This window comes from Rhinoderma darwinii, chromosome 4, assembly GCF_050947455.1.
Source record: "Rhinoderma darwinii isolate aRhiDar2 chromosome 4, aRhiDar2.hap1, whole genome shotgun sequence".
NCBI lineage: Eukaryota > Metazoa > Chordata > Amphibia > Anura > Rhinodermatidae > Rhinoderma > Rhinoderma darwinii.
In genome coordinates, this window is record NC_134690.1 from 382756852 (window position 1) to 382780697 (window position 23846).

General features: G+C 42.0%; 1 protein-coding gene across 1 annotated transcript in view; it reads left to right on the forward strand.

Annotated features, from left to right (window-relative positions):
* LRPPRC (leucine rich pentatricopeptide repeat containing) overlaps window positions 1–23846 on the forward strand; it is a 135681-nt gene that overhangs the window by 76410 nt on the left and 35425 nt on the right. Inside the window, exons 24-25 of the mRNA XM_075863229.1 lie at window positions 7163–7287; window positions 15044–15150. Coding sequence (XP_075719344.1) covers window positions 7163–7287; window positions 15044–15150 — 232 coding nt within the window. The remainder of the gene's footprint in view (window positions 1–7162; window positions 7288–15043; window positions 15151–23846) is intronic.

Below are 23846 nucleotides of genomic sequence, written 5' to 3' on the forward strand. Positions count from 1 at the left end.
ATTGTCTGGGTGACCCCAAACTTTTGAACGGTAGTGTATATATAACCTGTATGTATTTATGTCTATCTTTTCTATAGAAGACCATCCTAGTGAGAAAAAATCTGTTTTATATATATATATATATATATATATATATATATATATATATATATATATATATATATATGTATGTGTGTATAATAACTAATTAATATGTGTTAAAGTGTAATTTTTAGATGACTTTAAAATATGCAGTCATATGTGTGTACATGAGGACACTATTTCTGGCCATTATGCGACTCCTTTGTAGGCGCGATCGTTTAAATGTCCTTTTTCCCTAAGCTCAGGTCCACAGTGGGTGGAGACTAGCTGCTATGATATCTCCTGTACACAGCGAAGAGGGGATTCTGCTCTCTATCTCTCATGCACACAGAAGTATCAGCAGCATGGAGGACACTATACAGTAGTACTGAGCAGATTAAGGGTATGTTCACACGGCCTATTTACGGACGTAATTCGGGCGTTTTTTGCCCCGAATTACGTCCGAAAATAGCGCCTCAATAGCGCTGACAAACATCTGCCCATTGAAAGCAATGGGCAGACGTTTGTCTGTTCACACGAGGCGTAATTTACGCGCCGCTGTCAAAAGACGGCGCGTAAATAGACGCCCGCGTCAAAGAAGTGACCTGTCACTTCTTTGGCCGTAATTAGAGCCGTTATTCATTGACTCCAATCTCAACATGCCCAGTCCTTCTACTCCCCTGGGAGATAACTCTCTGCCGGAGGTGTCTAGCAGCAGCCTATTCCTCTTTCCCCATTGAAATAAACAAATGCCTGTTTGTGAAAAGGTCTTGGGAGATGGCGTTTGGCCAAACAGGCACTTGGCCGACAGCTGTCTAATGTGTATGGCTAGCTTTAGACTAATACATATGTCTGACATACACTTCCCAACTGCTCTGCCATTTTAGTAGAGGTCCTCTTACATTTAAGATGTAGGCTGACGGGTGGACAGCCATTCATGCAAATACTGTACAAGAGTGTGTGTATGTATGTATATGTATATGTGTACATACATACATACATACATACATACATACATACACAGTTAGGTCCAGAATTATTTGGGCAGTGTATATTCAATATATTTTGTTAGACCGCTAAAATGCCAAAACTTGTGTCCGTTATATAATCAATATGGGCTTAATGTGCAGACTCTCCGCTTTAATTGAAGGGTATTCACATCCTAATTTGAGGAAGGGTTTAGGACTTACAGCTCTTTAACATGTAGCTGCCTCTTTTTCAAGGGACCAAAGATAATTGGACAATTACCTCAAAAGCTATTTAATGGGCTGCATGGGCTATTCCCTCGTTAATCCATCATCAATTAAGCAAGTAAAAGGTCTGGAGTTGATTCCAGGTGTGGCATTTGCATTTGGAAGTTGCTGTGAACCCACAACATGAGGTCAAAGGAGCTCTCAATGCAAGTGAAACAGACCATCGTTAGGCTGAAAAAAATGAAGAAATGAATGAAGAGATAGCACAAATGTTAGGAGTGGCCAAATCAACAGTCTGGTACATTCTTGAAAAAAAAAAGAGCGCACTGGTGATCTTGTGAACTCCAAAAGGCCTGCACGTCCAGGGAAGACAACCGTGGTGGATGATCACAGAATCCTTTCCATGGTGAAGAAAAACCCCTTCACAACATCTACCCAAGTGAAGAACACTCTCCTGGAAGTTGGTGTATCAGTATCTAAGTCTACCATAAAGAGAAGACTTCAGAGCAAATACAGAGGGTTCACCACAAGGTGCAAACCATTGATCAGCCTCAAAATTAGAAATGCCACATTAGACTTTGCCAAACAACATCTAAAGAAGCCACCCAGTTCTGGAACAGCATGAAACTAAGATCAGCCTGTACCAGAATGATGGGAGGAAGAAATTATGGAGAAGGCTTGGAACGGCTCATGATCCAAAGCACACCACGTCCTCTGTAAAACATGGTGGAGGCAGTGTGATGGCATGGGCATGCGTGGCTGCCAAAGGCACTGGGTCACTAGTGTTTATTGATGATGTGACTGAAGACAGAAGCAGCCGGATGTATTCTGAAGTGTTCAGGGATTTACTTTCTGCTCGGATACAACCAAATGCAGCAAGGATGATTGGACGTCGCTTCACAGGACAGATGGACAATGACCCAAAACATACTGCGAAAGCAACCCAGGAGATAAAGGCAAAGAAGTGGAATATTCTGCAATGGCCAAGTCAGTCACCAGATCTCAACCCGATTGCGCTGCATTTCACTGGCTTAAGACACAACTTAAGGCAGAAAGAGCCACAAACAAGCAACAACTGAAGACGCTGCAGTAAAGGCCGGGCAAAGCATCACAAAGGAGGAAACCCAGCATTTGGTGATGTCCATGGGTTCCAGACTTCAGGCAGTCATTGCCTGCAAAGGATTCTCCACAAAGTATTTAAAAAATATATTTTATTTCTGGTAATGTTAATTTGTCCAATTACTTTTGAGCCCCTGAAATGAGGAGGTTGTGTAGAAAAATGGTTGCAATTCCTAAACGTTTCAATTAAACCTGAAAGTCTACACCTTAATTGCATCTCCGTTGTTTTAATTTCAAATCCAATGTGGTGGCAGCACAGCCCAAAACATGAAGATTGTGTCACTGTCCTAATAGTTCTGGACCTGTGTATATGTGTGTGCATATATATATATATATCTCATAACATTTCTGATACTCTACATTGCAGTGCTGGTGGTGTGTAGCAATAGCACCAGCCCTTCTGCTCTATTGTCAGTGACACTACCATATCTCCACATGACAATGGAAATCCAATACATTCGTGAGTCGGCTTTTGCAACCGCACAAAACCAGTTATAATCTAGTTAGAAAGCTTTTTATAGGCGTTTTGGTAGTTCATACTTCTGATCACATCGTGTGATCATTGGGAGGCAAGACAAGGGAAACTTATACACATCCATCTGAATGGATGGGATACATACACTGATCCTTATGGACTGTTTATAGACCAGTGTTTATGTAAACTCGCAGCCTTAAACCCAAAGATGACATTTTCTCACTGGGTGCATTATACTAGGAGTTTAGAGGCCTGCATGTGACACACTAAGGTCTGCTACATCTGCGCATAAAATGGGAAATTACCAGTTTGTGTTTTCATTTCTACGTGCTCAGTTGTATTTTTTTTTTTTCTTTCTGATCTGGTTTAGTGTAGACTTTGTATGAATTATTCTGGACTACAATAAAAAATGTAAAACATCTGTCTTGAGCTTTGAAACCTATTTTTTATTATTACCCCGAAGAGCTTTTTTTTTTTTTTTTTTAATTCCATTTTCCCCAGTGTCTTTCTTTTAATTTCCTTTCCATCACTGTTATGTACGCAGAGAATATCTTTTCACATCGTGCGTTCTGAGACTGAAGTCAATTAGCTTGTCCATTTGACTGGCACCATAATCGTTCATTAATTAATCGTTTTGACCTAAAACAGTTCTATTCATGCTGTGGGAATTGGGTATAGTCAGTACTTACTATAGGATAATTGTTTTGCCATCATTTTGAAAAGCTGAATTTTCTCACTGAATGAAATGGCAATCATAGACTGCCTTTCTCCGTATTTATAGATCTATCTATCTCCCGTTCTGTGCTGTCGATCTTACATCTCAATAGACAATCCTGCTCGCCCTAGTTTAAAGCCGTGGCAAAGTTTAGGGATTTAAATGGAGCAGGAACTGTGCTTAAATTTAAAAAAATAAAAATTGAAAATTAAAAAAATTATATATATCTCCAAAAACTGTTCCTAGCTGTAATTATTGCACCGTAAGGCTGTGTCGCCTGCTGAAATCTTTCCCCTAGTGTGGCGTGACCATAATCTAAACCAGTATCCTCAGAGTGCCTCTATGTATCCAGCGGCATCACCTTGCAGCCTTGAAATGAACCTGTAATTTAGTCTTCACCCCAAATGACAAAAAAAAAGTAAACATCTCAGTGGGGCGCTAGAAGATGCACTCATGAGCGGAGCTTGCTAAAAAGAGAAGTGCCATGGGAGCCCGTCAAGTAGGTCATTTTCATGCTAGGTCTGTATTACTGCAATCAAATGAATGGTTCCCTTGCATGCATGTTTTACTTTTTAGCACAACCCAGTATCTGAATGGGTGTAAAATAGTAATTCAGTTGCATGGCAACACACACTGCTCGCAATGGCCATAAAAAACAAACCCGCTTGATGGTAGGATGTAATATGAGTTTATTTAAAGAGAACCTGTTACGTCAAACATGCAATAGGTGTAAAGGGCAGGAGGAGCTGAGCAGATTGATATATCATTGTGTGCAAAAAGATACCGGATAAGCTATTATTAATTTAAATCCCAGCTCAATGTGGGCTTAAGAGTCCAGTGGGTGGTCCTGCTCAGTGATTGACAGCTGAGTCTGTATTCACATTCATACAGGGAAGGCGGTCAATCAGAGTAGGACCGCCCACTAGACTCTTTACCTCCCAGAGAGCAGGGTTTTATATGAATGAATTATAGGTTTTCCTAAATGTTTTTGCACACCGCTTTATATCTGTCTACTCCCCTCCTCCTCCTCTATAACATACTACTGACAGATCGGACTCATGTTCAACGTGACAGATTCTCTTCAAAGGCAAGTAAACTGCGACAAACAGACTTAGTATAGAGCTGGTATTGGACAACATGAGTGTCTGCAGCGTTTTGCTTGATTTCCAAAGTTTGGTGTAAAATATAATGGTTTAGTGTTGAGTTGTTCAGAGCCATAATATGGCACACGTAGTCTATGGGCCCTGCTGTACCGATGTATACCTCCGAATTTGTACGCGTAAATCCAACAGTAAAGAAATTATGCCATGCTCCGTCCACTTCTGCATTAGGCCCCTTGTGGGAAACGTTGCGGTATATTTGTCTGCAGAAAACCTTTTGTTGTGCATGCGTGTGTCATCAGGATTCACGGATCCGCAAAAAAATAACAAATATTTCACCAGCTAGTGGACACGCAAATGCGGACTGTAAAATGACTTGTCCTGAGTTTTTGCGGTCCGGATTCCAGCCCCAGCATGTATCCATGAAAACCATGGTCATGTGTATGGAGCCAAAGAAATGAATGGGTCCGCAACAATTCGGATAAATTGCGGAAACAAAAGCACGGTCTTGTGCATGAGGCCTTACAGAGGTACGGTATACTTTTAGGGGAGCATATTTTCGTAATATGGGGCCATACCAACCATAACTTTGAGTGCCTGCTGTTCTTAGGCCTAAATATAGTTTGTCGTGCTTATGCTCTAGGCTCTGACTTAAAGGGGTTGTCCAGGCACGGACAACTGATGACCTATCCACAGTATATGATCGTCGGGGATCCGACATCCGGACCCCGCACCCATTAGCTGCTTCGTCTGCCTCCGGGCACTGGATGTTATGCAGGGCGTGCGGTAGTTGGAGCCGGAAGCAGATGGCTCCTAACACTGCACAGTGGCGGTGCCTCAGAACTGCAACTTTGCTCCTATTCACTTGCTCTTACGGCATGGGCATCCAGTGCCCGGAAGCAGCCGGACCAGCAGATCGGTACGGGGTCTGGGGGTTCGATACCCGACTATCATATACTGATGAGTTTACAATGTTAGTGGACAACCCCTTTAAGAACCTGCAATCTAGAGATGTCTGGGATTCTTCAGACTCTCACCCATATGGCATTGTTATGATCCCACCAGTCATTGAATAGGTATTAGCGTGCACTCACGTGTGGCGTACTTGCATTGTATTTCCGCTGCGGAAAACTACAATGTATGCCTATGGGCAAAATATTTGCCAATGCTGGAACAAAAAAAAATAAATCACATCTGGTTGCACTTCAGAATATTTTTCCCATAGTCATACATTATATGAAATACAGGGCAAATACGCCACGTGCAAGTGCTCCCATATAGCATTTTTTCCCCAAACTTATCACCATATGGGGGAACCCTGTTTGGGAAATACTGTGTTATGGGGTTGATCAGGGAAAATGTGTTTTAGGAATACATGCATCTGATTTCCTTATGGCTTATTAGTGAAGTACGTTTTTACCTTCTTTAATTGTGATAAAAATAGAATGGAAAATGAGTTCCTGGTGCTGCGCTAAGTGGTACATAGATCCTTCTGCTTCCGTATAAAAAACAACAATATCCTACAATAAAGGAGACCTGTTCAATCTGGATTCCCATCTTAGTAGGTTTATTCTTGATGACCACCCAGTATCATATTCGGGTGGTCATCAATATCAATTTTAACACTCCTTTTTTTTTTTTTGGATAGGATGTTACTATTCTATCCATCGTAGGCATTTATTCTCTTACTAAATCACTTAAAGGTTAATATGGGAAAAGTTTAAAAACCAAATACTGACCAATTAGTATCCAGTTTTATCACAGGTGACACATAAACTGGCTACACTTTTCCTGTGGAAGTGTCTGTTCTAAGGGGCTTGTCCCAAAAAGGACTTCTATGACATGACATGTCAGTCAAGTCATAAGTCTGATTGGTGGCGGGCTGATAGCCCAAGAACGGACAAGTCCTGATGCTAATTCTAGATGGATTTCTTCATTAAAATATGTGCATTCCCCATAAAATCACAATTCTGAAGCATCTTTTCTTAGAACACTGCCTTTTACCGTTCCTCTGTTATTCCTCCTACAAATTTCTTAATAAAAAGACAACTGGGTGTTACCATTCTTTTGTCTAAAGGGGTGGGCCTCTACACACAGACTGTAAGCACTGATTGGACAGTATCGGTCTGTGTAGGAACACACCCCCAACTGGTAACACCAAGGTGTTAATTTATTCATAATTTTCTAAGAGGACTAACAGAGGAACGGCACAACACAGAGTTATCAGAAAAGATTCTTCAGAATTGTTATTTTATGGGGAATATAAGTATTTACTAAAACAGTCCTGTCAGGAGAGGTGACAGATCCTCTTCCAAATGAACAGGAATTCTGGTGCTACTCGTGCTCTTAAGAAGTTTAAATAACCCATTCGGTTCAGTAGAATAACTATTACTTATCCATTGATGGTCGGTGCTGCACTGGCGCGCTCCCAGGATGAGAACTGAAGATTTACTTATTTTACTTCTGCTTAATCTCTATTCTTGCTTAATTTGTTCTATAGGAATGATCTGCCCACCACCTTGGATGCTATGACAGAATGCATTGAAAAGTACAAGTGTGCCCCTCTCGTACATGATGTGCTAACTGTACTGGTGGAGAAAGGACTAACAGATTTTCTTAAAAAAGGTAAGTGTGAAATCCAATGTCTGGGTAAGATTTAATTTTTCACAATTGTTTTGTTAAGTCATAATGTTTAAAGTGTAGCTAAACGTTCGACAAACTTCTGACGTCCTAGTGACGTGTCAGAAGTTTGGATTGGTGGGGGTCCGTGCACTGAGACCCCCACCAATCGCTAGAACGAAGCAGCTGAAGCCCTCGTGTGAGCGCTCAGCTGCTTCGTGTCTGTTCGGCTATTTCTGGAAATAAATGTCTCGGTGTACGGACGCATAACTCTGCCTGGATAGGCATTGAAGGGGGCACTGCTCTCACTGGAACCCCTTTTTTTTTTCTGCTGTTCAGTAGGGATCGCAGGGATTCAACCACCACCGATAACACCTGGATAGCCTATCCTAAAGCTCTACTTACACATCCCAGTATGGGCCATGAAAACGAGTGCCGATTGGCAAGATGGCTCGTTGCTCGGCACTAGTTTGCATCTTTTTACAAGGAGCAATAATCGGTTATTTATGGGGACTAGCAATTGTTACTTTAAACCTTTGGCCCATTAGATTTCCATCATGTCGGCAACACCATGTACTGGCGACCATTTTTTTGGCTGCATAAACGAGCAGATCAGCCGATGATCGAGCATTTGCTCGTTCATCGGCTGATCGCTGCCCTGTTTTCACGGGGCAGCGATCGTGAACGATCATAAGATCATTTGAATGCTCGCTTGCTCAATTATTGGCCTGCGAAAAAAAGATCCTTAAAGAGGCTCTGTCACCACATTATAAGTGCCCTATCTCCTACATAAGGAGATGGGCGCTATAATGTAGGTGACAGCAGTGCTTTTTATTTAAAAAAACGATCTGTTTTCACCACTTTAGTAGCGATTTTAGATTTATTCTAATGAGTTGCTCAATGGACAACTGGGCATGTTTTTACTTTTCACCAAGTGGGCGTTGTACAGAGGAGTGTATGGCGCTGACCAATCAGCGTCATGCACTCCTCTACATTCATTTTGGCAGCGCATAAGGATCCTTTTAGATCACTATGTGCTGTCTTATACTAAAACATTAACAATACTGAAGTGTTTAGACAGTGAATAGACATTCCATGGGATGTCTATTCACAATCCCTGCACTTCGTTACTGTTTCTGTGGTAGTTACAGCAGAGCAAGCGTAATCTTGTTGTAACCTGTCATTTACAGCGTAATCTCGTGAGATTATGCTTGCTCTGCTCTAACTACCACAGAAAAATTAACGAAGTGCAGGGATTGTGAATAGACATCCCGTGGAATGTCTATTCACTGTCTAAACACTTCAGTATTGTTAATGTGTTAGTATAAGACAGCACATAGTGATCTAAAAGGATCCCTATGCGCTGAGTAAATGAATGGAGAGAAGTGCATGACGCTGATTGGTCACTGATTGGTCAGCGTCATGCACTCCTCTGTACAACGCCCACTTGGTCAATAGTAAAACACGCCCAGTTGTCCATTGAGCAACTCATTAGAATAAAAATCTAAAATCGCTAATAAAGTGGTGAAAATAGATCGTTTTTTTAAAATAAAAAGCATTACTGTCACCTACATTATAGCGCCGATCTCCTTATATAGGAGATAGGGCACTTATAATGTGGTGACAGAGTCTCTTTAAGTATAGGCCACCAATTTAAATTCTCGAAAAAACACCATGACCAGATACCAATTAATTTTGGTCTACATATGTACCCTTTACATAGGCCAATGTGTTGCAACCATCGTATCAATTAAACAGTCATTTGTAACCAATATAGGCCATTGTTTGCCGAGCGTTGTTGTACTGCATGTTGTCCAGGTCCGATCTCCTTGTGTAAACATCAATTACCATGTTTGCTAATAAACTACTTGAGTTCTTTTTTCATTTTTCGATATTATTTTGTATGCTTGATACATTGTATCCCTTCTCAGAAGTGTTCCATTGTCCCCTCCCCCTCTTTTTTTTTTTCTTGTACTATATAAGTAGTTATTCGTAGACATTGCAGAGAGCCCAAGTGTAATTTGCATTGTATTGGCTAACAATACCTAATTCATGTCATCTCATTGCTACTTGGACATATCTAATCTGTGAGCTCGGAATCCATTTTTTTTTTTTATAGTAATGTTTATACGAGAAGCCTAAGATAAAAGGCTTTTTGTAGCACTTAGAACATTTCGCTAACCTAAGCATTTAATTACAAGCCTTCCCATTGAGCAGGCTTTTTTTTTTTTTTAAATCCAAAGAGTCCACAGTTAGTCCAGACATTTCAACAAAGCCTAATGAATGACGGGTATTATGCTCACAATGTTATCCTGGTGCCCTCCCATGTTTTCATGGATAATGAATTAAAACATCAGCGACCATACTTCATTCTACCTCGCAGACCCTTTAGACGAACATTCTCCGCGGCTTTTGTGGATAATAGCCATACATTTTGTAATTGATCTGTAATTGAGAATCACCTTTTCATTGGGAACATGTACTGCTGTGGCACAGCGATTTTCTCATTCCTCCCGACGACTACTTGAATAGATTTTTTATTTTTTTTTCCTTTTTATAACTTTATATGTGATTAGGGGGTAAAAATAAAAAAAAAAGTGAGCCCTTCATTTTCTGCGAGCAGCCTTTTCTATTTTATTGAACCACTTTTTGAAAGCTTGTTCGACATGTGAAAGCAAATCCGGCTCATTGATGAGTCCATTGTACAGAGCTTGAATAACTAGGAAATTACGCTGCTAGGAAGACATCACAAAAGTTTGACACTGCAGTTCAATTATGAACAATGCACCATCTTGGGGCCGGTCACGACCAATATTCCATAAACCTAAACTTTTTTTTTTTTTTTTTCTTCATCTTTAGCCAATTTCTTGAATGTGGTTAAAGTTCCCCTGTCACAAAAGTTAAGAAATATATAGAAACCACGGCACTCAGTATAGAAGGGTGCTCAGGTAGGGTTCAACTCCGTAATATTTTGGAAGAAAAGCTGGCCCTCCAAAAATTCTTTTGTTTTTGAAAAATTATTTTATTTTCAATCCACAGACTAAGGCCCCATGCACACAAAGGTAAAAACGCCCGTAATTACAGGCCCATGGACTTCTATTGGCCACGGGTACCTCCCCGTAGGCTTACGGGAAGGTGCCCGGGCCGTTGAAAAATATAGAACATGTTCTATTTTAGGCCGTAATTACGGCACTGGCAGGCCCATAGTAGTCTATGGGGCTCCCGTAATTACGGGTGACTGTGTGTGCACCCGTAATTACGGGAGCGTTGCTAGGCGACGTCAGTGGATAGTCACTGTCCAGGGTGCTCAAAGAGTTAAGCGATCGGCAGTAACTGTTTCAGCACCCTGGACAGTGACTACCGATCACAATATACATCAACCTGTAAAAAAAAAAAGACGTTCATACTTACCCAGAACTCCCTGCTTCTTCCTCCAGTCCGGCCTCCTGGGATGACGTTTCAGCCCATGTGACCGCTGCAGCCAATCACAGGCTGCAGCGGTCACATGGACTGCCACGTCATCCATGGAGGTCGGGCTGGATGTCGAAAGAGGGACGCGTCACCAAGACAACGGCCGGGTAAGTATGAATTTCTTTTACTGCGGAAAGGGCTGTCCCTTCTCTCTATCCTGCACTGATAGAGAGAAGGGGCTGCTGATTAGTGCAGTGCAATTTTGCAGCGAAAACGTGCCCGTAAATACGGGTGGAATACTGGTGACACCGGACCCGTATTTACCGGCATGGGTCCGTAAATACTGGTGCAATACGGGTCGAATACGTGTGACCAAGGACCCGTATTTACGGAAGGAAAAAAAATACGTTCGTGTGCATGGGGCAAAATAACAAGACCTTTTTCAAACAGTCTGTAAAATTAAAAAAAAATGTCTTAATAACCAATAACAATATTGATGTCATCGCCATCAAAAATTGAAATTTTAGCCAATATGAAAATAATCATATCAATATAAACAAATGCTCTACATACGGCATTATATATGATCAAAAAATTTAACAAAACTACTCATTATAGATATTGTGAATAATATCTTATATATATATAAAACCTCTCCTGTCATATCTGTCATAGTAAATACCTGTATTCCCCATAAAATAGCGACTCTGGAGCTTCTTTTCTTTGTACCATTTTTCTGTTATTCCGCCTACAATTTTTTAAATTCATTTACAAATGGGTGATTAGGGGTGTGTCACTACAATGTCTGACACTGTCCAATCAGTGCTCACTTTTTCAGACTGTAGGGACACGCCCCTTTGTCAAGGGGATTGGAGACACCCGGTTGACAATTTATTCATAAATTTCTAGGAGGAATAACAGAGGAGCTTCATAACCCCAGAGTTCTATGAATAGATCTGGAATTGTGGTTTTATGGGGAATACAAGTAAATACACTAAAAAAGAAATGACAGGTCCTCTAAGTGACATTTTCTTAGTGGATCTCTTCTGTTTAACAAAGCACATCTTTCTAATCATTTATCAATCCAAATGCATGTGAGCGGTCAGATTATCTGAATAATCATCATTAAAGGGGGTTTTCACACCAGTAGGTTGTCTTCGTATGATGCGTTTTTTTTTTTGTTTTTGTTTGGATTGATGATCTCCCATGGAGAGACATCAAAGTTCATCTACCAAAACAAAAAAACTCCTTTTAAAAAACACCCTCCGAACCCAGCCTTAGAAGTGTTGACTTATCACTAGGATATGCTATCCCTTCTTAATTTTGGTGGTGGTCTGACTGCAGGGGTCCTCTCCTGTCTTCAAATAAAAGAGCCTTCACAGATCTGCCTTAAAGAGAATCTGTCACCAGATTATAAATGCCCTATCTTCTGTATAATGTGATCGGCGCTGTAATGTAGAGAACAGCAGTGGTTTTTATTTTGAAAAACAAACTTTTTTGAGCAAGTTATGAGCAATTTTAGATTTATGCTAATGACTCTCTTAATAGACATCTGGGTGTGTTTTACTTTTTACCAACGCTGACCAATCAGTGACCAATCAGCGTCCTGCACTTCTCATTGTTCCAGCCCAGCTTCTTTCACTGCACAATCTCACTAACAATGGGCTGGAACAATGAGAAGTGAATGACACTGATTGGTCACTGATTGGTCAGCCTAATACACTCCTCTGTACAACGCCCAGTTGGTAAAAAGTAAAAACACGCCCAGTTGTCTACTAAGAGAGTCATTAGCATAAATCTAAAATAGGTCATAACTTGCTCAAAAATTATCGTTTTTCAAAATAAAAACCACTGTTATCTACATTACAGCGCCGATCAGATTATGTAGGAGATAGAGCATTTATAATCTGGTGACAGAGCCTCTTTAAACAAGGCCATTCCTGTCCTCGCTCTGAAGGGAACTGCAACACCGTCCCTGAGATCGGACCCCCACCATTCATTAAGTGATGGCATAGCCTAGACATATGCCATCATATTTTAGAATGAGTACCCCTTTAAATCCTCTGTCATTCTCTGGTGTCACACAATAAGCCACGAGCATCCAAGGTGGATGAGTACTTTTATATAGACTGATGCTGCAGTTAGTGGATTAGTCTCTGTCTGTACAGGAGATGGTGTAGTCACTCATTGTCTGTCTCACATTGATGACGCGCTACTAGTATTCCTGCCCCCAGCCTGTCAGTTGTAACTTGACCTGTGTAGAGATTTCCCTCCATCTGACAGACGGAATAAAACAAAACTGCCCCTATGCACTGTAGGGAATGCTCAGTTTTAGAAACTATACTCGAAATTGCCATAACTTCACGCACAAAAAAAACCAACAGTTGCATACATTGGGGGTTTACGTTCAGCACACACATCGGGAAATTTTCTCAGCTTATATCCAAAATGTAAATGCAAAGCGCGGTGTGAACCTAGCCTTAAAGAGCCACTGTCATTTTAAAAATACCTTTTACATGTCATGGTAAAATGTCAGAAGTTCTGTTTGGGAGTAGTAAGACGCTGCTGAGTGGCTTGCCCATTAGGACACTCGATAAGCTGCAGGTGGACCATATTCTGTTTCTGCCATTCTGAGTGCATCTGAGGGGTCCACAAGAGGCATGGCGCTCAGCAGAGTACCCCAGCACCTTTGCTCTAGTGGTGATTGATATCTCCACACTGAGGGCCAGAATATTAACTACTGTGACATGTCTTCTTTTTTGACTGTGACCCTTTAATGTGAATTGCCACCTTTAAACACAATTTCTCTGTGCTGATTAATTATAGAAAATATCTTAAAGTTGGAACATCTTTTTTTCTGGGATAGAGCTCAAATCCCCCCCCCCCTCCCTTCCGTGCAGCTTAAGAGCTGAATGATGAAGTTCTGTCTGTCTGCAGCCAACACTGATGGAGCTTACAGCATGCAGAGCTATTGACATCAATAGGAATCATATGCATTTAGCTCCCCCTAGTGGTGGCTACAAGCAGTCAGGTTGTCTCGGCACAAACTTTGGTGGCATATAGCTAGGATATACCATCACTGTGCAATGTGTTGGGGGTCTGATTGCTGTGACCCCATTGATCGTAAAGTGACAGTGAGGCTAGACAGTGGCACTTTGCCTCCTGTGGACACTGCACTGCTTTGCCTGAAGGTCACATGGTCATCCACAGTCCGTAATGGGTCGACTATGCCGGATCCGGAGAAATATGAGGGTTTTTTTTTTTTTGCTTAAGATTCAAATTGGTAACAGCATGTCTTTGCAGGCAGCCTCAATGACGACGATGTGGTACAAAGTTACTGTGATAAAGTTGTAACCTTCCACATTCATTTTTTTTTTCTTTACTTTTAGGGTCAGTTCACACGTAGCATAAATACTGCAGATTTTCCACAATGAATTTTGTTGCAGAAAATCCACAGCATAATACAGTAGGATGAGATTTGAACAAGTCTCATCCACAGGCTGCATAAATAAGGAGCAGGAAAAAAAGCTCATAAATTCACCTGCGGTGCGTTTTTTAATCCGCAGCATGTCCATTGTATTTGCGTAAACGCTGCTTACTTTTTTTTTTTTTGCGGGTTTTCCCCTTTCGAATTTAATGGGGAGGTTAATCCGCAAGAAATAGCAGATGTTGGGTTTTTTTGCAGCATAATCGTTGCTTTTCAGCTGCAAAAAGCGCAACAGAGAAAAATAAAAAATACCGTACCCAGAATTCTGTTTCTTCGTCCAGCCTGGCCTCCTGAGATGACGTTTCAGCCCATGTTGTCCTCTGCAGCCAATCGCAGGCTGCAGCGGTCACATGGGATTAAACGTCATCCCAGGAGGCCGGGCTGTAGGACGTCAGAGGGTAAGTATGTGTTTTTTGTTTTTTTTTCTACATTCAGTTTTTTGCATTCCATAAGAAGAGCTGCACCACAGTTTGGTGTGGATTTTCAGCCGGAATTCCCTACGGCGCCCAGGGCGGATACGCGGTTTGCTTTTACACAACGTGTCCGCCTTGTGTGCACATACCCTTAAAGAGCACGCTTTCTTGGCTTTTTTCGTAACTCCTGTAGAACAGAATGGCGAGAGACGTGCACATATTTGCCAATGAAAAGAGAAATTATGGCAGTCTCACCAGTACGGGCTGTGAGTCAGGGGACCCCCAATCTCCACATAGCTGCGGGTCCAAGACCCAACACCCGCATCTGAGACGTTTATGCCATAAATGTCTTAGAGTGGAATAACTCTTGAAGTAAGTAGCGTTTATTGCTCTAGAGATGGAAAGTAATAAAAACCTTGTAACAATAAAAAAAACTTTTTGTCACCAACAGCTGTGGATCGTTTAAGTGACTTTATGGGCGAGCAGTCGATGCTCCATGAACTTTTTTTTGCCTTCATCAGGGCTGGAAAATACAGCGAGGCCGAGAAGATCGCAGAGGTGAGAGTCGTAAATGCGCTCCTCTAATCACAATGTCATATAGTGGCCACGTTTAATTGTAACGCATTTATTATAGTAACCTTTAATTATGCCTCCTCTGGTTCATATTAATAGAATATAGCTTTAATAATGGGAAGGCTGGAAAAAAAAAAAAGGGCTTCGTTGTCCAGCTACATAAGTATGTCTTTATCAGTGTAATTATAGATCAGGAAAAGCCGTCTCATCTGGGCTCGGAATATGTCTCCTTGGCTCAAAGTGGTCAGACGGAGGGGAAGAAAACACGGATATTTGCATAATAAATCTTGAATTCTGGAACAATTAAATTACAGCGACATTCCTGGTTGTAAAGTTGTTTAATCCTCCTTGCTAAGGAATTCTTTGTTGTACTTAAAAGCTCTGGAATTTAATTTGCGTCCGTCCTTGCTAAGATTTAGCCGTTGCGCTTGTCTTCGAGTTAATCAGCCAAGTGCTGTCGGCTAATGTTTGGCATTTTCATTTACAGGGGTTTTTTTTTTTAGTTTTTTGTTTTTTTCTCCTGTTTGGCTTTTATTTTCACTGTCCCCTCCCGCTGTGGTAAGCTGCTTATAGGAAGGGGTAGGTGACAAATTTGGTCTGCTAGAGCTTAGTATATTTTATCTGGGAGTTGATTGAAATTTTCCTTCCTGAAACTGATAAGTCAAAAGAGAAAGCCGTAGAGAAGCGCGCCCGGAGAGTAATTATGTCCCTCGTAACTTTTTTTTTTTTTTTTTTTCTTCTGGGTTATTTTTCTTAGGGCCTTTGTGTATTATTGCTATAGTGTTAGGATTTGTGGTTGTGTCTTTTCTTGATCTTCCTCGGGCGTTTAAAGTAACAGGACATTCCGTTATTGGACAACAGAGTTTTAGTTAAAAGGCCTTTTTGATTGTAAAAACAGATTTCCGATAATTGGTTTTTAATATGTTTTGTACATTTATTGGTAATTTTAATGCGGCTTTCTGATAGACTGGCTGTATACCGAGTGAATGAAGAGTCGGGAACCTCTCAAATACTTGCAAGATGCTTAGTGATTGTCCGCCCCTGAACACCATTTTGTCCTGGACTCTATATAGGATAAAAGGGTTGTCCAGTCCTAAGAAATTGATGGCTTATCCCATGGCCGGATTCCCGGCACCCCCTCCAATCAGCTGTTTTTAAAGGGGCTGCGGCACTCGTATGAGCGCTGTTTCCTCTTCATTCCTGTTACTGCTCGTACTGTGAATTGCTGACGTTGAAGTGAATAGGAGAAGGTTGTAATACTGTGAACCGCCGCTACAAGTGTGTCGGCCATTTAAAAGTACGAGCAGTGACCGGAATAAAGGGGAAGCAGCTCTCGTACTAGTTCTGGTGCTCTAATCAAAACAGCTGATCAGCAGGGGTGCGGGGCAGTCGGACCTCCACTGATCAGATATTAAAAGTCTATCCTAAGGATAGGCCATCAATTTCTCATGACTGGACAAAACCCTTTTAAACATTATATCTTCTGGTTTATTTATTCATATGTATTTTTATAGCTTTCTTTTTCAGATAGAGGTCCAAATCCCATGCTTAGGCCTATCCTATAGGTCATCAATATCAGATCAATTGGGGTCCGATTCCCAGCAATCAGCTGATTGAAGGGGCCTTGACTTTCTAGTGAGCACTGCAGTTTCTTCATTGCTTACCTGGCATAGCTTCGTAGGTTCGGGAGTGCCTGTGCCTGGTACTGCACCTCAGTCCCATTCACTTGAATGGGACCATGCTACAGTTTAAAGGGAATGTGTTGCCAGAAAAACATGTTTTTTTTTTAAAAATTAAACATTTAGTGTGTGGGTGATTAAACATTGTTCAAATTTTTTTTATTTTTTTCACGAGTCAGGAAATAGTCAGGAAATATTATAAATTAATTCTAATTTATAATACTACCCATTTTTGGTCACTAGATGGAGCTATTCCCAAAATTGCAGCATTGCAACATTGGGTTAAAAGCCCTCGCTCTAGTGAGCTCTCAGCATCCCCCCTCCTTTATCCTGGCTAGTGCCGGGATAAACGAGGGGTTTGAACGGTGTAACCTCCTACACTGTGTGTCGCCATTTTTTGAGCTAACACACAGTGTAGTAGGTTTACATACAGTAGTAAACACACACAAACACGAACATACATTGAAATCTCTTACCTGCTCCTGCCGCCGCGGCTCCCTCCGGCCCGTCCGCTCCGTTTGCTGCCGCTGGTCCAAGTGCACAAATCCGGAAGCCGCGACCGGAAGTAGTAATATTACTGTCCGGCCGCGACTTCCGGTCCACAGGAAAATGGCGCCGGACGGCGCCAATTTCGAATTGGACTGTGTGGGAGCGGCGCATGCGCAGTTCCCACACAGACGCCGTACACTGAAGTCAATGGGACGGGAGCCGTTCGCAGTCCCTATGGGACTGTGGCTGCCGTATTCCATGTCTGTATGTGTCGTTAATCGACACATACAGAAATGGAACAAAAAATGGCAGCCCCCATAGGGAAGAAAAAGTGTAAAAATAAGAAAAAGTAAAACACAAACACACAAATAAATATAAACGTTTTTAATAAAGCACTAACATCTTGAACATATGAAAATTTTTTTGGGTGATGACACTGTTCCTTTAAGGCACCTTTTTAGAGGAGTATTCTAATCACAGAAAGTGATGACATATTTCTAGGATATATATGTAATATCCTAGCTATATAATATCTTCCTGATAAAATTTGGGCTGTATTCAATTAATTCAATGGGGCTAATCCGCGTGTGGCTACCGTGGAGTATGCGCGAAAACCGCATCAAGAAGTGACATTCATTTGGGTTTTTTGTGTCCACAATGCAGTTTTTGCAATCCCGCACGCGGAAAATTCCGCCCCGTATGAACAACGGCGGTTTCCCATTAAAATCAATGGGACACTGTTTGTGGGTGGTTTTCACGTGGAATACACACAGTTTCTGCGGCGACATACGCATGAAAATCTTTCATGTGAACATGGACTAAGATGGTGTCTGATTTGTGTTTGTAGACTGGTACCTACTATCTGTAGATTTTAATGGGCATGGTTCTTTACAGTAGCTCTCTATCTTGGCTAATAGAGGGGGTGGTCATGATTGGGGCACACCGCTCCTACACTTACTGAAATCATACTTAGAGCCTTAAATCGTAGATATATTGTTAGCTTTACTCTACCCAAGACTCTCATACTGCTTCCAAGTCTATACTCGCAGGGCTCTGAAATCTATGGGAGATTGTAGTCAGTTCAAAGTGTTTTGTTTGCGGTGGAGTAAGTGTCCTTTTACACGAGCCAATATGGGCCGTACAACGAACCTTGATCATTGAGACAGCTCGTTGATCGGCACTTGTTTGCTTCTTTCACAAGGAGCAATGTTTGGTTATCTATGATGCCGAGCGATAATTACTACGATCATTCGTCCCCATAGGGCCTGTTCACACTGAGTTTTTTTGACGCGGAAACCGCGTAGGAAAACACGCCAGAAAATGCCCCCCTTTGATTTCAAAGGAAGGCGGAGGCGGTTTTTTCCCGCCAGCCGGGACATGGCCTTTGTTCAGGCGTTTACGCCTCTGACCTCCCATTGACATCTATGGGAGGCAGAGAAAGCGTATTTCGTGGCGCTCAATGGCCGCGGGCAAAAAAGCCACGAAAATCGGCCTGCAGGCAGAGGAAAATCTGCTTCAAAATTCCAAACGGAATTTTGAGGCAGATTTTCCTCCTGCAAAAAAACTCTGTGTGAACCCAGCCATACATTTCTATCATGTGGCAGCGCATCTCCCTGTTTACACCAGAAGATGTGCTGCATAAACGATACAATCAGCAGATGAACAAGCGTTTGGTCGTTTATCGGCTGATTGTTGCCCTATTTACACAGGGCAATGATCGAGAATGAGCGCTCGTATAAACGCTCATTTGCCCGATCATTGGCTCGCCTAAAAGGGTCTTTAATCTGGGTTTAGAGAGGAAATAGTTTATCATTTTGGATCCTGAGATTATAACCCTGAATTACTTCGGCCTCATTCGTACGAGCTTATCAGATTCACGCTCGTGAATCGGGTCCGTGTGTGTTGCGTTACGCATAAGTGTGCTTTGCGAGGGGCATGCGTTATTCACGCACTCGCAAAACACATCTTTTTAAAAAATATATATTTTCAATTGAATTGATGTGCAAATCACGCACCGCATTTGCATCCGTGTAGGTGCGTGAAAACGCACCAATATAGGACATGCAGTGAGTTTCACGCAGCGGACTCTCGCTGCGTGAAAAATAACGCATGTGTGCTGCGCATTGTTTCAACGCACACAGCACACGGATGTGATTCACGCTCGTGTGTATGAGGCCTTACAATGCTTTTTGCTTGCGTTCTGGATTCATCAGGGAGTTGCATTTAATGTTGTAAGTGAAAATATTGAAGTGGGAGAGGTGATGAATTGCATTGAATACCATTTGCTTGGTGATTGATGGACTGCGCTTGGCATGCTCAGTTGGTAATAATCCACGTGAGTGATAAGGTGACATGTTTAAAAAACAGTTGTTTGGAGGAAGGTGTCAAGTAAGAATAGAGGGTTTCTGCGCTTTATCTCTTTTGTTCTTATGCTAATGGTATTGAACGTATTTTGTTTCTTTGCCATTGTTCCAAGCGGTTATATTTACAGGAAGGATTTTTATTAAATGCCAAGTCACTTTTTTATGACTGCGGAACAGCCTCGGAAGGGAGTGGAGCAGTTTGAAAGCATATAAAAGACTTAAAGATGTTTAAAGGGGCGGTTGTACCTATTGTTTTACTCCGTATTAAAGAGGCTCTGTCACCACATTATAAGTGCCGTATCTCCTACATAAGGAGATCGGCGCTATAATGTAGGTGACAGCAGTGCTTTTTATTTAATAAAACGATCTGTTTTCACCACTTTATTAGCGATTTTAGATTTATGCTAATGAGTTGCTTAATGCCCAAGTGGGCGTATTTTTACTTTGGTCAGTGTCATACACTCCTCTGTACAATGCCCACTTGGTCTAATCAGCCTCATGCACTCCTGTCCATTCATTTACTCAGCGCATAGGGATCCTGCTAGATCCTTATGTGCTGTCTTATACTAACACATTAATAATACTGAAGTGTTTAGACAGTGAATAGACATTCCACGGGATGTCTATTCACAATCTCTGCACTTCGTTACTCTGTCTGTGGTAGTTACAGCAGAGGAAGCGTAATCTCGTTGTAACCTGTCATTTACAGCGAGATCACGCTTCCTCTGCTGTAACTACCATAGAAACAGTAACGAAGTGCAAAGATTGTGAATAGACATCCCGTGGAATGTCTATTCACTGTCTAAACACTTCAGTATTGTTAATGTGTTAGTATAAGACTGCACATACCGATCTAAAAGGATCCCTATGTGCTGAGGAAATGAATGGAGAGGAGTGCATGATGCTGATTGGTCAGCGTCATACACTCCTCTGTACAACGCCCACTTGGGCATTAAGCAACTCATTAGCATAAATCTAAAATCGCTAATAAAGGGGTGAAAATAGATCGTTTTATTAAATAAAAAGCACTGTTGTCACCTACATTATAGCGCCGATCTCCTTATGTAGGAGATAGGGCACTTATAATGTGGTGACCTCTTAAAGCCACTAAAGACCCCTATTGCTTTTTGTCAGCCACTTATTTTAAGTGGGATAGTTAAACTCATTCCCTGAATCAACATGGTATGAGTGGTGAACCCACATCCAGCGTAATCAGCTGTTATGTCTATTATTCACTTTCCACAATATGCAGTGGGCACATGGGGACTGACCAGAATATTTAGGGGGGGGAGTGTTTAACGGGCATCTGACAGTCATCAGCACCCCAATCCTCCACATTGGGGGCAGACAGGTTTCAGACTCAGTATTTTAATCACTGTTTTGATCTCGGTTCATGTCTGCATCACTTCTTTCATTTGTAATGAAAGCCACAATGCAGTTCCACATTTGTTCCACGGCAGATACCAGCAGTGCCCAGTGAACCCCATTGACTTACAATGGATTCTGTTGGGATCCACCGAGGTGTTCGTAATTTTCACGGGAAAAACAGCACTGCATGCAGCAATATTTTTCCCATTAAATATGGCAGAATCTGCGGAAGTGCCTTCAACGCAGATGCAAACAGAGCCTAACTCCTCCAGGCCTTTTGCAAGAAGAGAGGGGGCTCCGATGTCGGTTCCTTGAAAAGGAAATCCGTGCATTAGATGAGGCCAGAAGACTAGGCTTCCCTTCTATCTGGCAGAGATTCAGTAACTAAATAGCCTTGCCAAACCCGAGTGGCTTGTGGGCACATGACTCACCAGGCTCCCCCTTAGCTAGTCCCCTACATGAGGCCTTTCAGCCCTTGTGATTGGCTAAGAGGGTTCAGGCAAGGTAAGGAAGATTTGGGTAATAGTTATGATTAGAGCCATTAAACGCACATATTTAGTTTTTAAAAACATTATAACTTCAAAGTACAAAGCTTTTCACTATATATCTTTTATTTTTAGCCTAATGCCATCCAAAACTCCCACACTGCCTCCAAATAATACTAGCAGGGTTCCAGGATGCTTGTATCTATGGTGCTGTTTGTCGGTTAGGGCCTGTTCACAACACGTTTTTGCCTTCCATCGGACATATGCGTTGGGAGGAGTCTCAACATTTACCTCCAACGGAAGGCACCGACGTATCCCACTGTAAAGGCATACAGTGGTATACATCGCCCAAACTCCCTGACCGTATCGCTACTATAAGCTCTGAGCCCAGGAAAGCCCCTAATGTCACTGTCCACATTTGGACAGATGTCAGAGGCTTTCAACTATGGAGTCGCTGGCCAGAGCATCGCAAGTCCTCTGGCCAGGGACTCCTGTCTTTGGAAAGCCCTTGACGTCACTGTCCATATATGGACAGTGACATTAGGAGCTTAAAAAACCTGGAATCCACGACCAGAGCATCGGCAACGCTCTAGCTGGGGATTCTGCTCCTGAGAAGCCCCGAACAGCACTGTCCATATATGGACAGCAACGTCAGGGGCTTCTCCAGTCCCTGAGTTCCCAACCAGAGCGCTACTGATGCTCTGGCCGGGGACTTTGTAGTTGAAAGCCACAGTCAATACATTGACGTCCGGGGCTTCCCCAGGGCCGGAATCTTTGGGCCTGCTGCTTGTCCCGGGGATTTCAGCCCTGGGAAAGCTCCCTGAGGTATGTGTTTAGCATATACCTGTGACTGATACCATACTGTGCCATCTGTCACACAAAGGCTCTTATGTTCGAAAAAATAAATAAATAGATTGTTTTTTGTTTTTTTTTTGCTGGATCCCTCAGGATGGAGCAGCATAGTCTACTATGTTGTTCCATCCTCCAAGCAACAGTATACCAACATATACAAGCCAGACAAAGGCCGAAAAGACGACTCTTGTGCCTCCGTTGGGCTAGTGGAGCCCTATGGACACGTTTCGTGTGTACACACTGAGCTTTCCCAACGTACACGATAAATGTAGGGAGAAAATGTGACGTGAACAGGCTCTTAGGAATGTAGGAAATTTACAATTATTAGGACATCTTATAATATAAGTGGAGCTTTTTTTGAGCGCTTCTTTGGGATTTTTTTTTCTAAGAATCCTCTGGGTCCATAGAGGCCTGAGCAATAGATAAAAAGCTTCAAAGACCAGTGGAGAGTAAGATACCTGGTAGTGGTTAGCTGGTCGTACAGTTGTCCACGCATGTCAACCATTATGGGCATCAACGCGAATCATTACCTTTAAAAAAAAGAATACACGATTGGCAAACATGACTCTTCTTTTTGTCCACGCGTTTTGGCCATATTTGACTATTGAGCCTGTTGAATGCAGGTATACATTTCCAATAGCTACGCACTTTTCCCAGATTGATTTTTGGTAGAGGTGAACTTGACTCTTTAAGTTAGATAAGTATAGCGCAGAATGGGTAGAGATTGCTTCTCGTGCATCCTGCCAGCCGGGCTCGGATGTTTGTAATTCACTCAGATGTAAGAGATAAGCTACAAATATGGACTGCTGTGCAAGCCAAGGAGATTTAGTTAATCTGACCTAGATGTTCTTTTGATGATTGAGACCCTGTCCAAGCGCAACAGTTCTCAATATCAAAATGAAATGCAAGGATATCTGGTGTTCTACGCGTTTGTCCTTGCAATGACAGCCTTTTTCAATCAGCCGGGAACAAGAGGGAGATTTACTATATTAAGTTGTGCGGCTTTGCAGCTCTTTAGATCATTGGCATTTGAATCTGCAATGATATTGAAAGTTGTCAGTGAATGTAACTCCTGTCTCTTCGGGAGGAGGATTAGCATGAAGTGAGACCAAGTTTTACAGTGTAATTGTATTTGCTTCCATGCAATGACCCCGGTGCATATTCGGCTATGTATACACCCTGGAGTCTTTGATATTGTCTGACATATAGGTTGTTACAATATTTTAGTTAGTCTATGTCCAGGAGGCCTCTGTAGGTTTCAGCCACAGTTCCCATCCTATTTAATATATCCATTTCCCCATGTCAATTCTTCTACAGTTTTATTCTCTGCAGATTACAATTTGGGTAAGGCGAATATTCTATACGGCCGCAAACGCACAGTCGTGTGCATGAGGCTTTACGCCTTTACCTCAGTGTTCATCCTGAGCCTCCTGCTTCACAAGCTG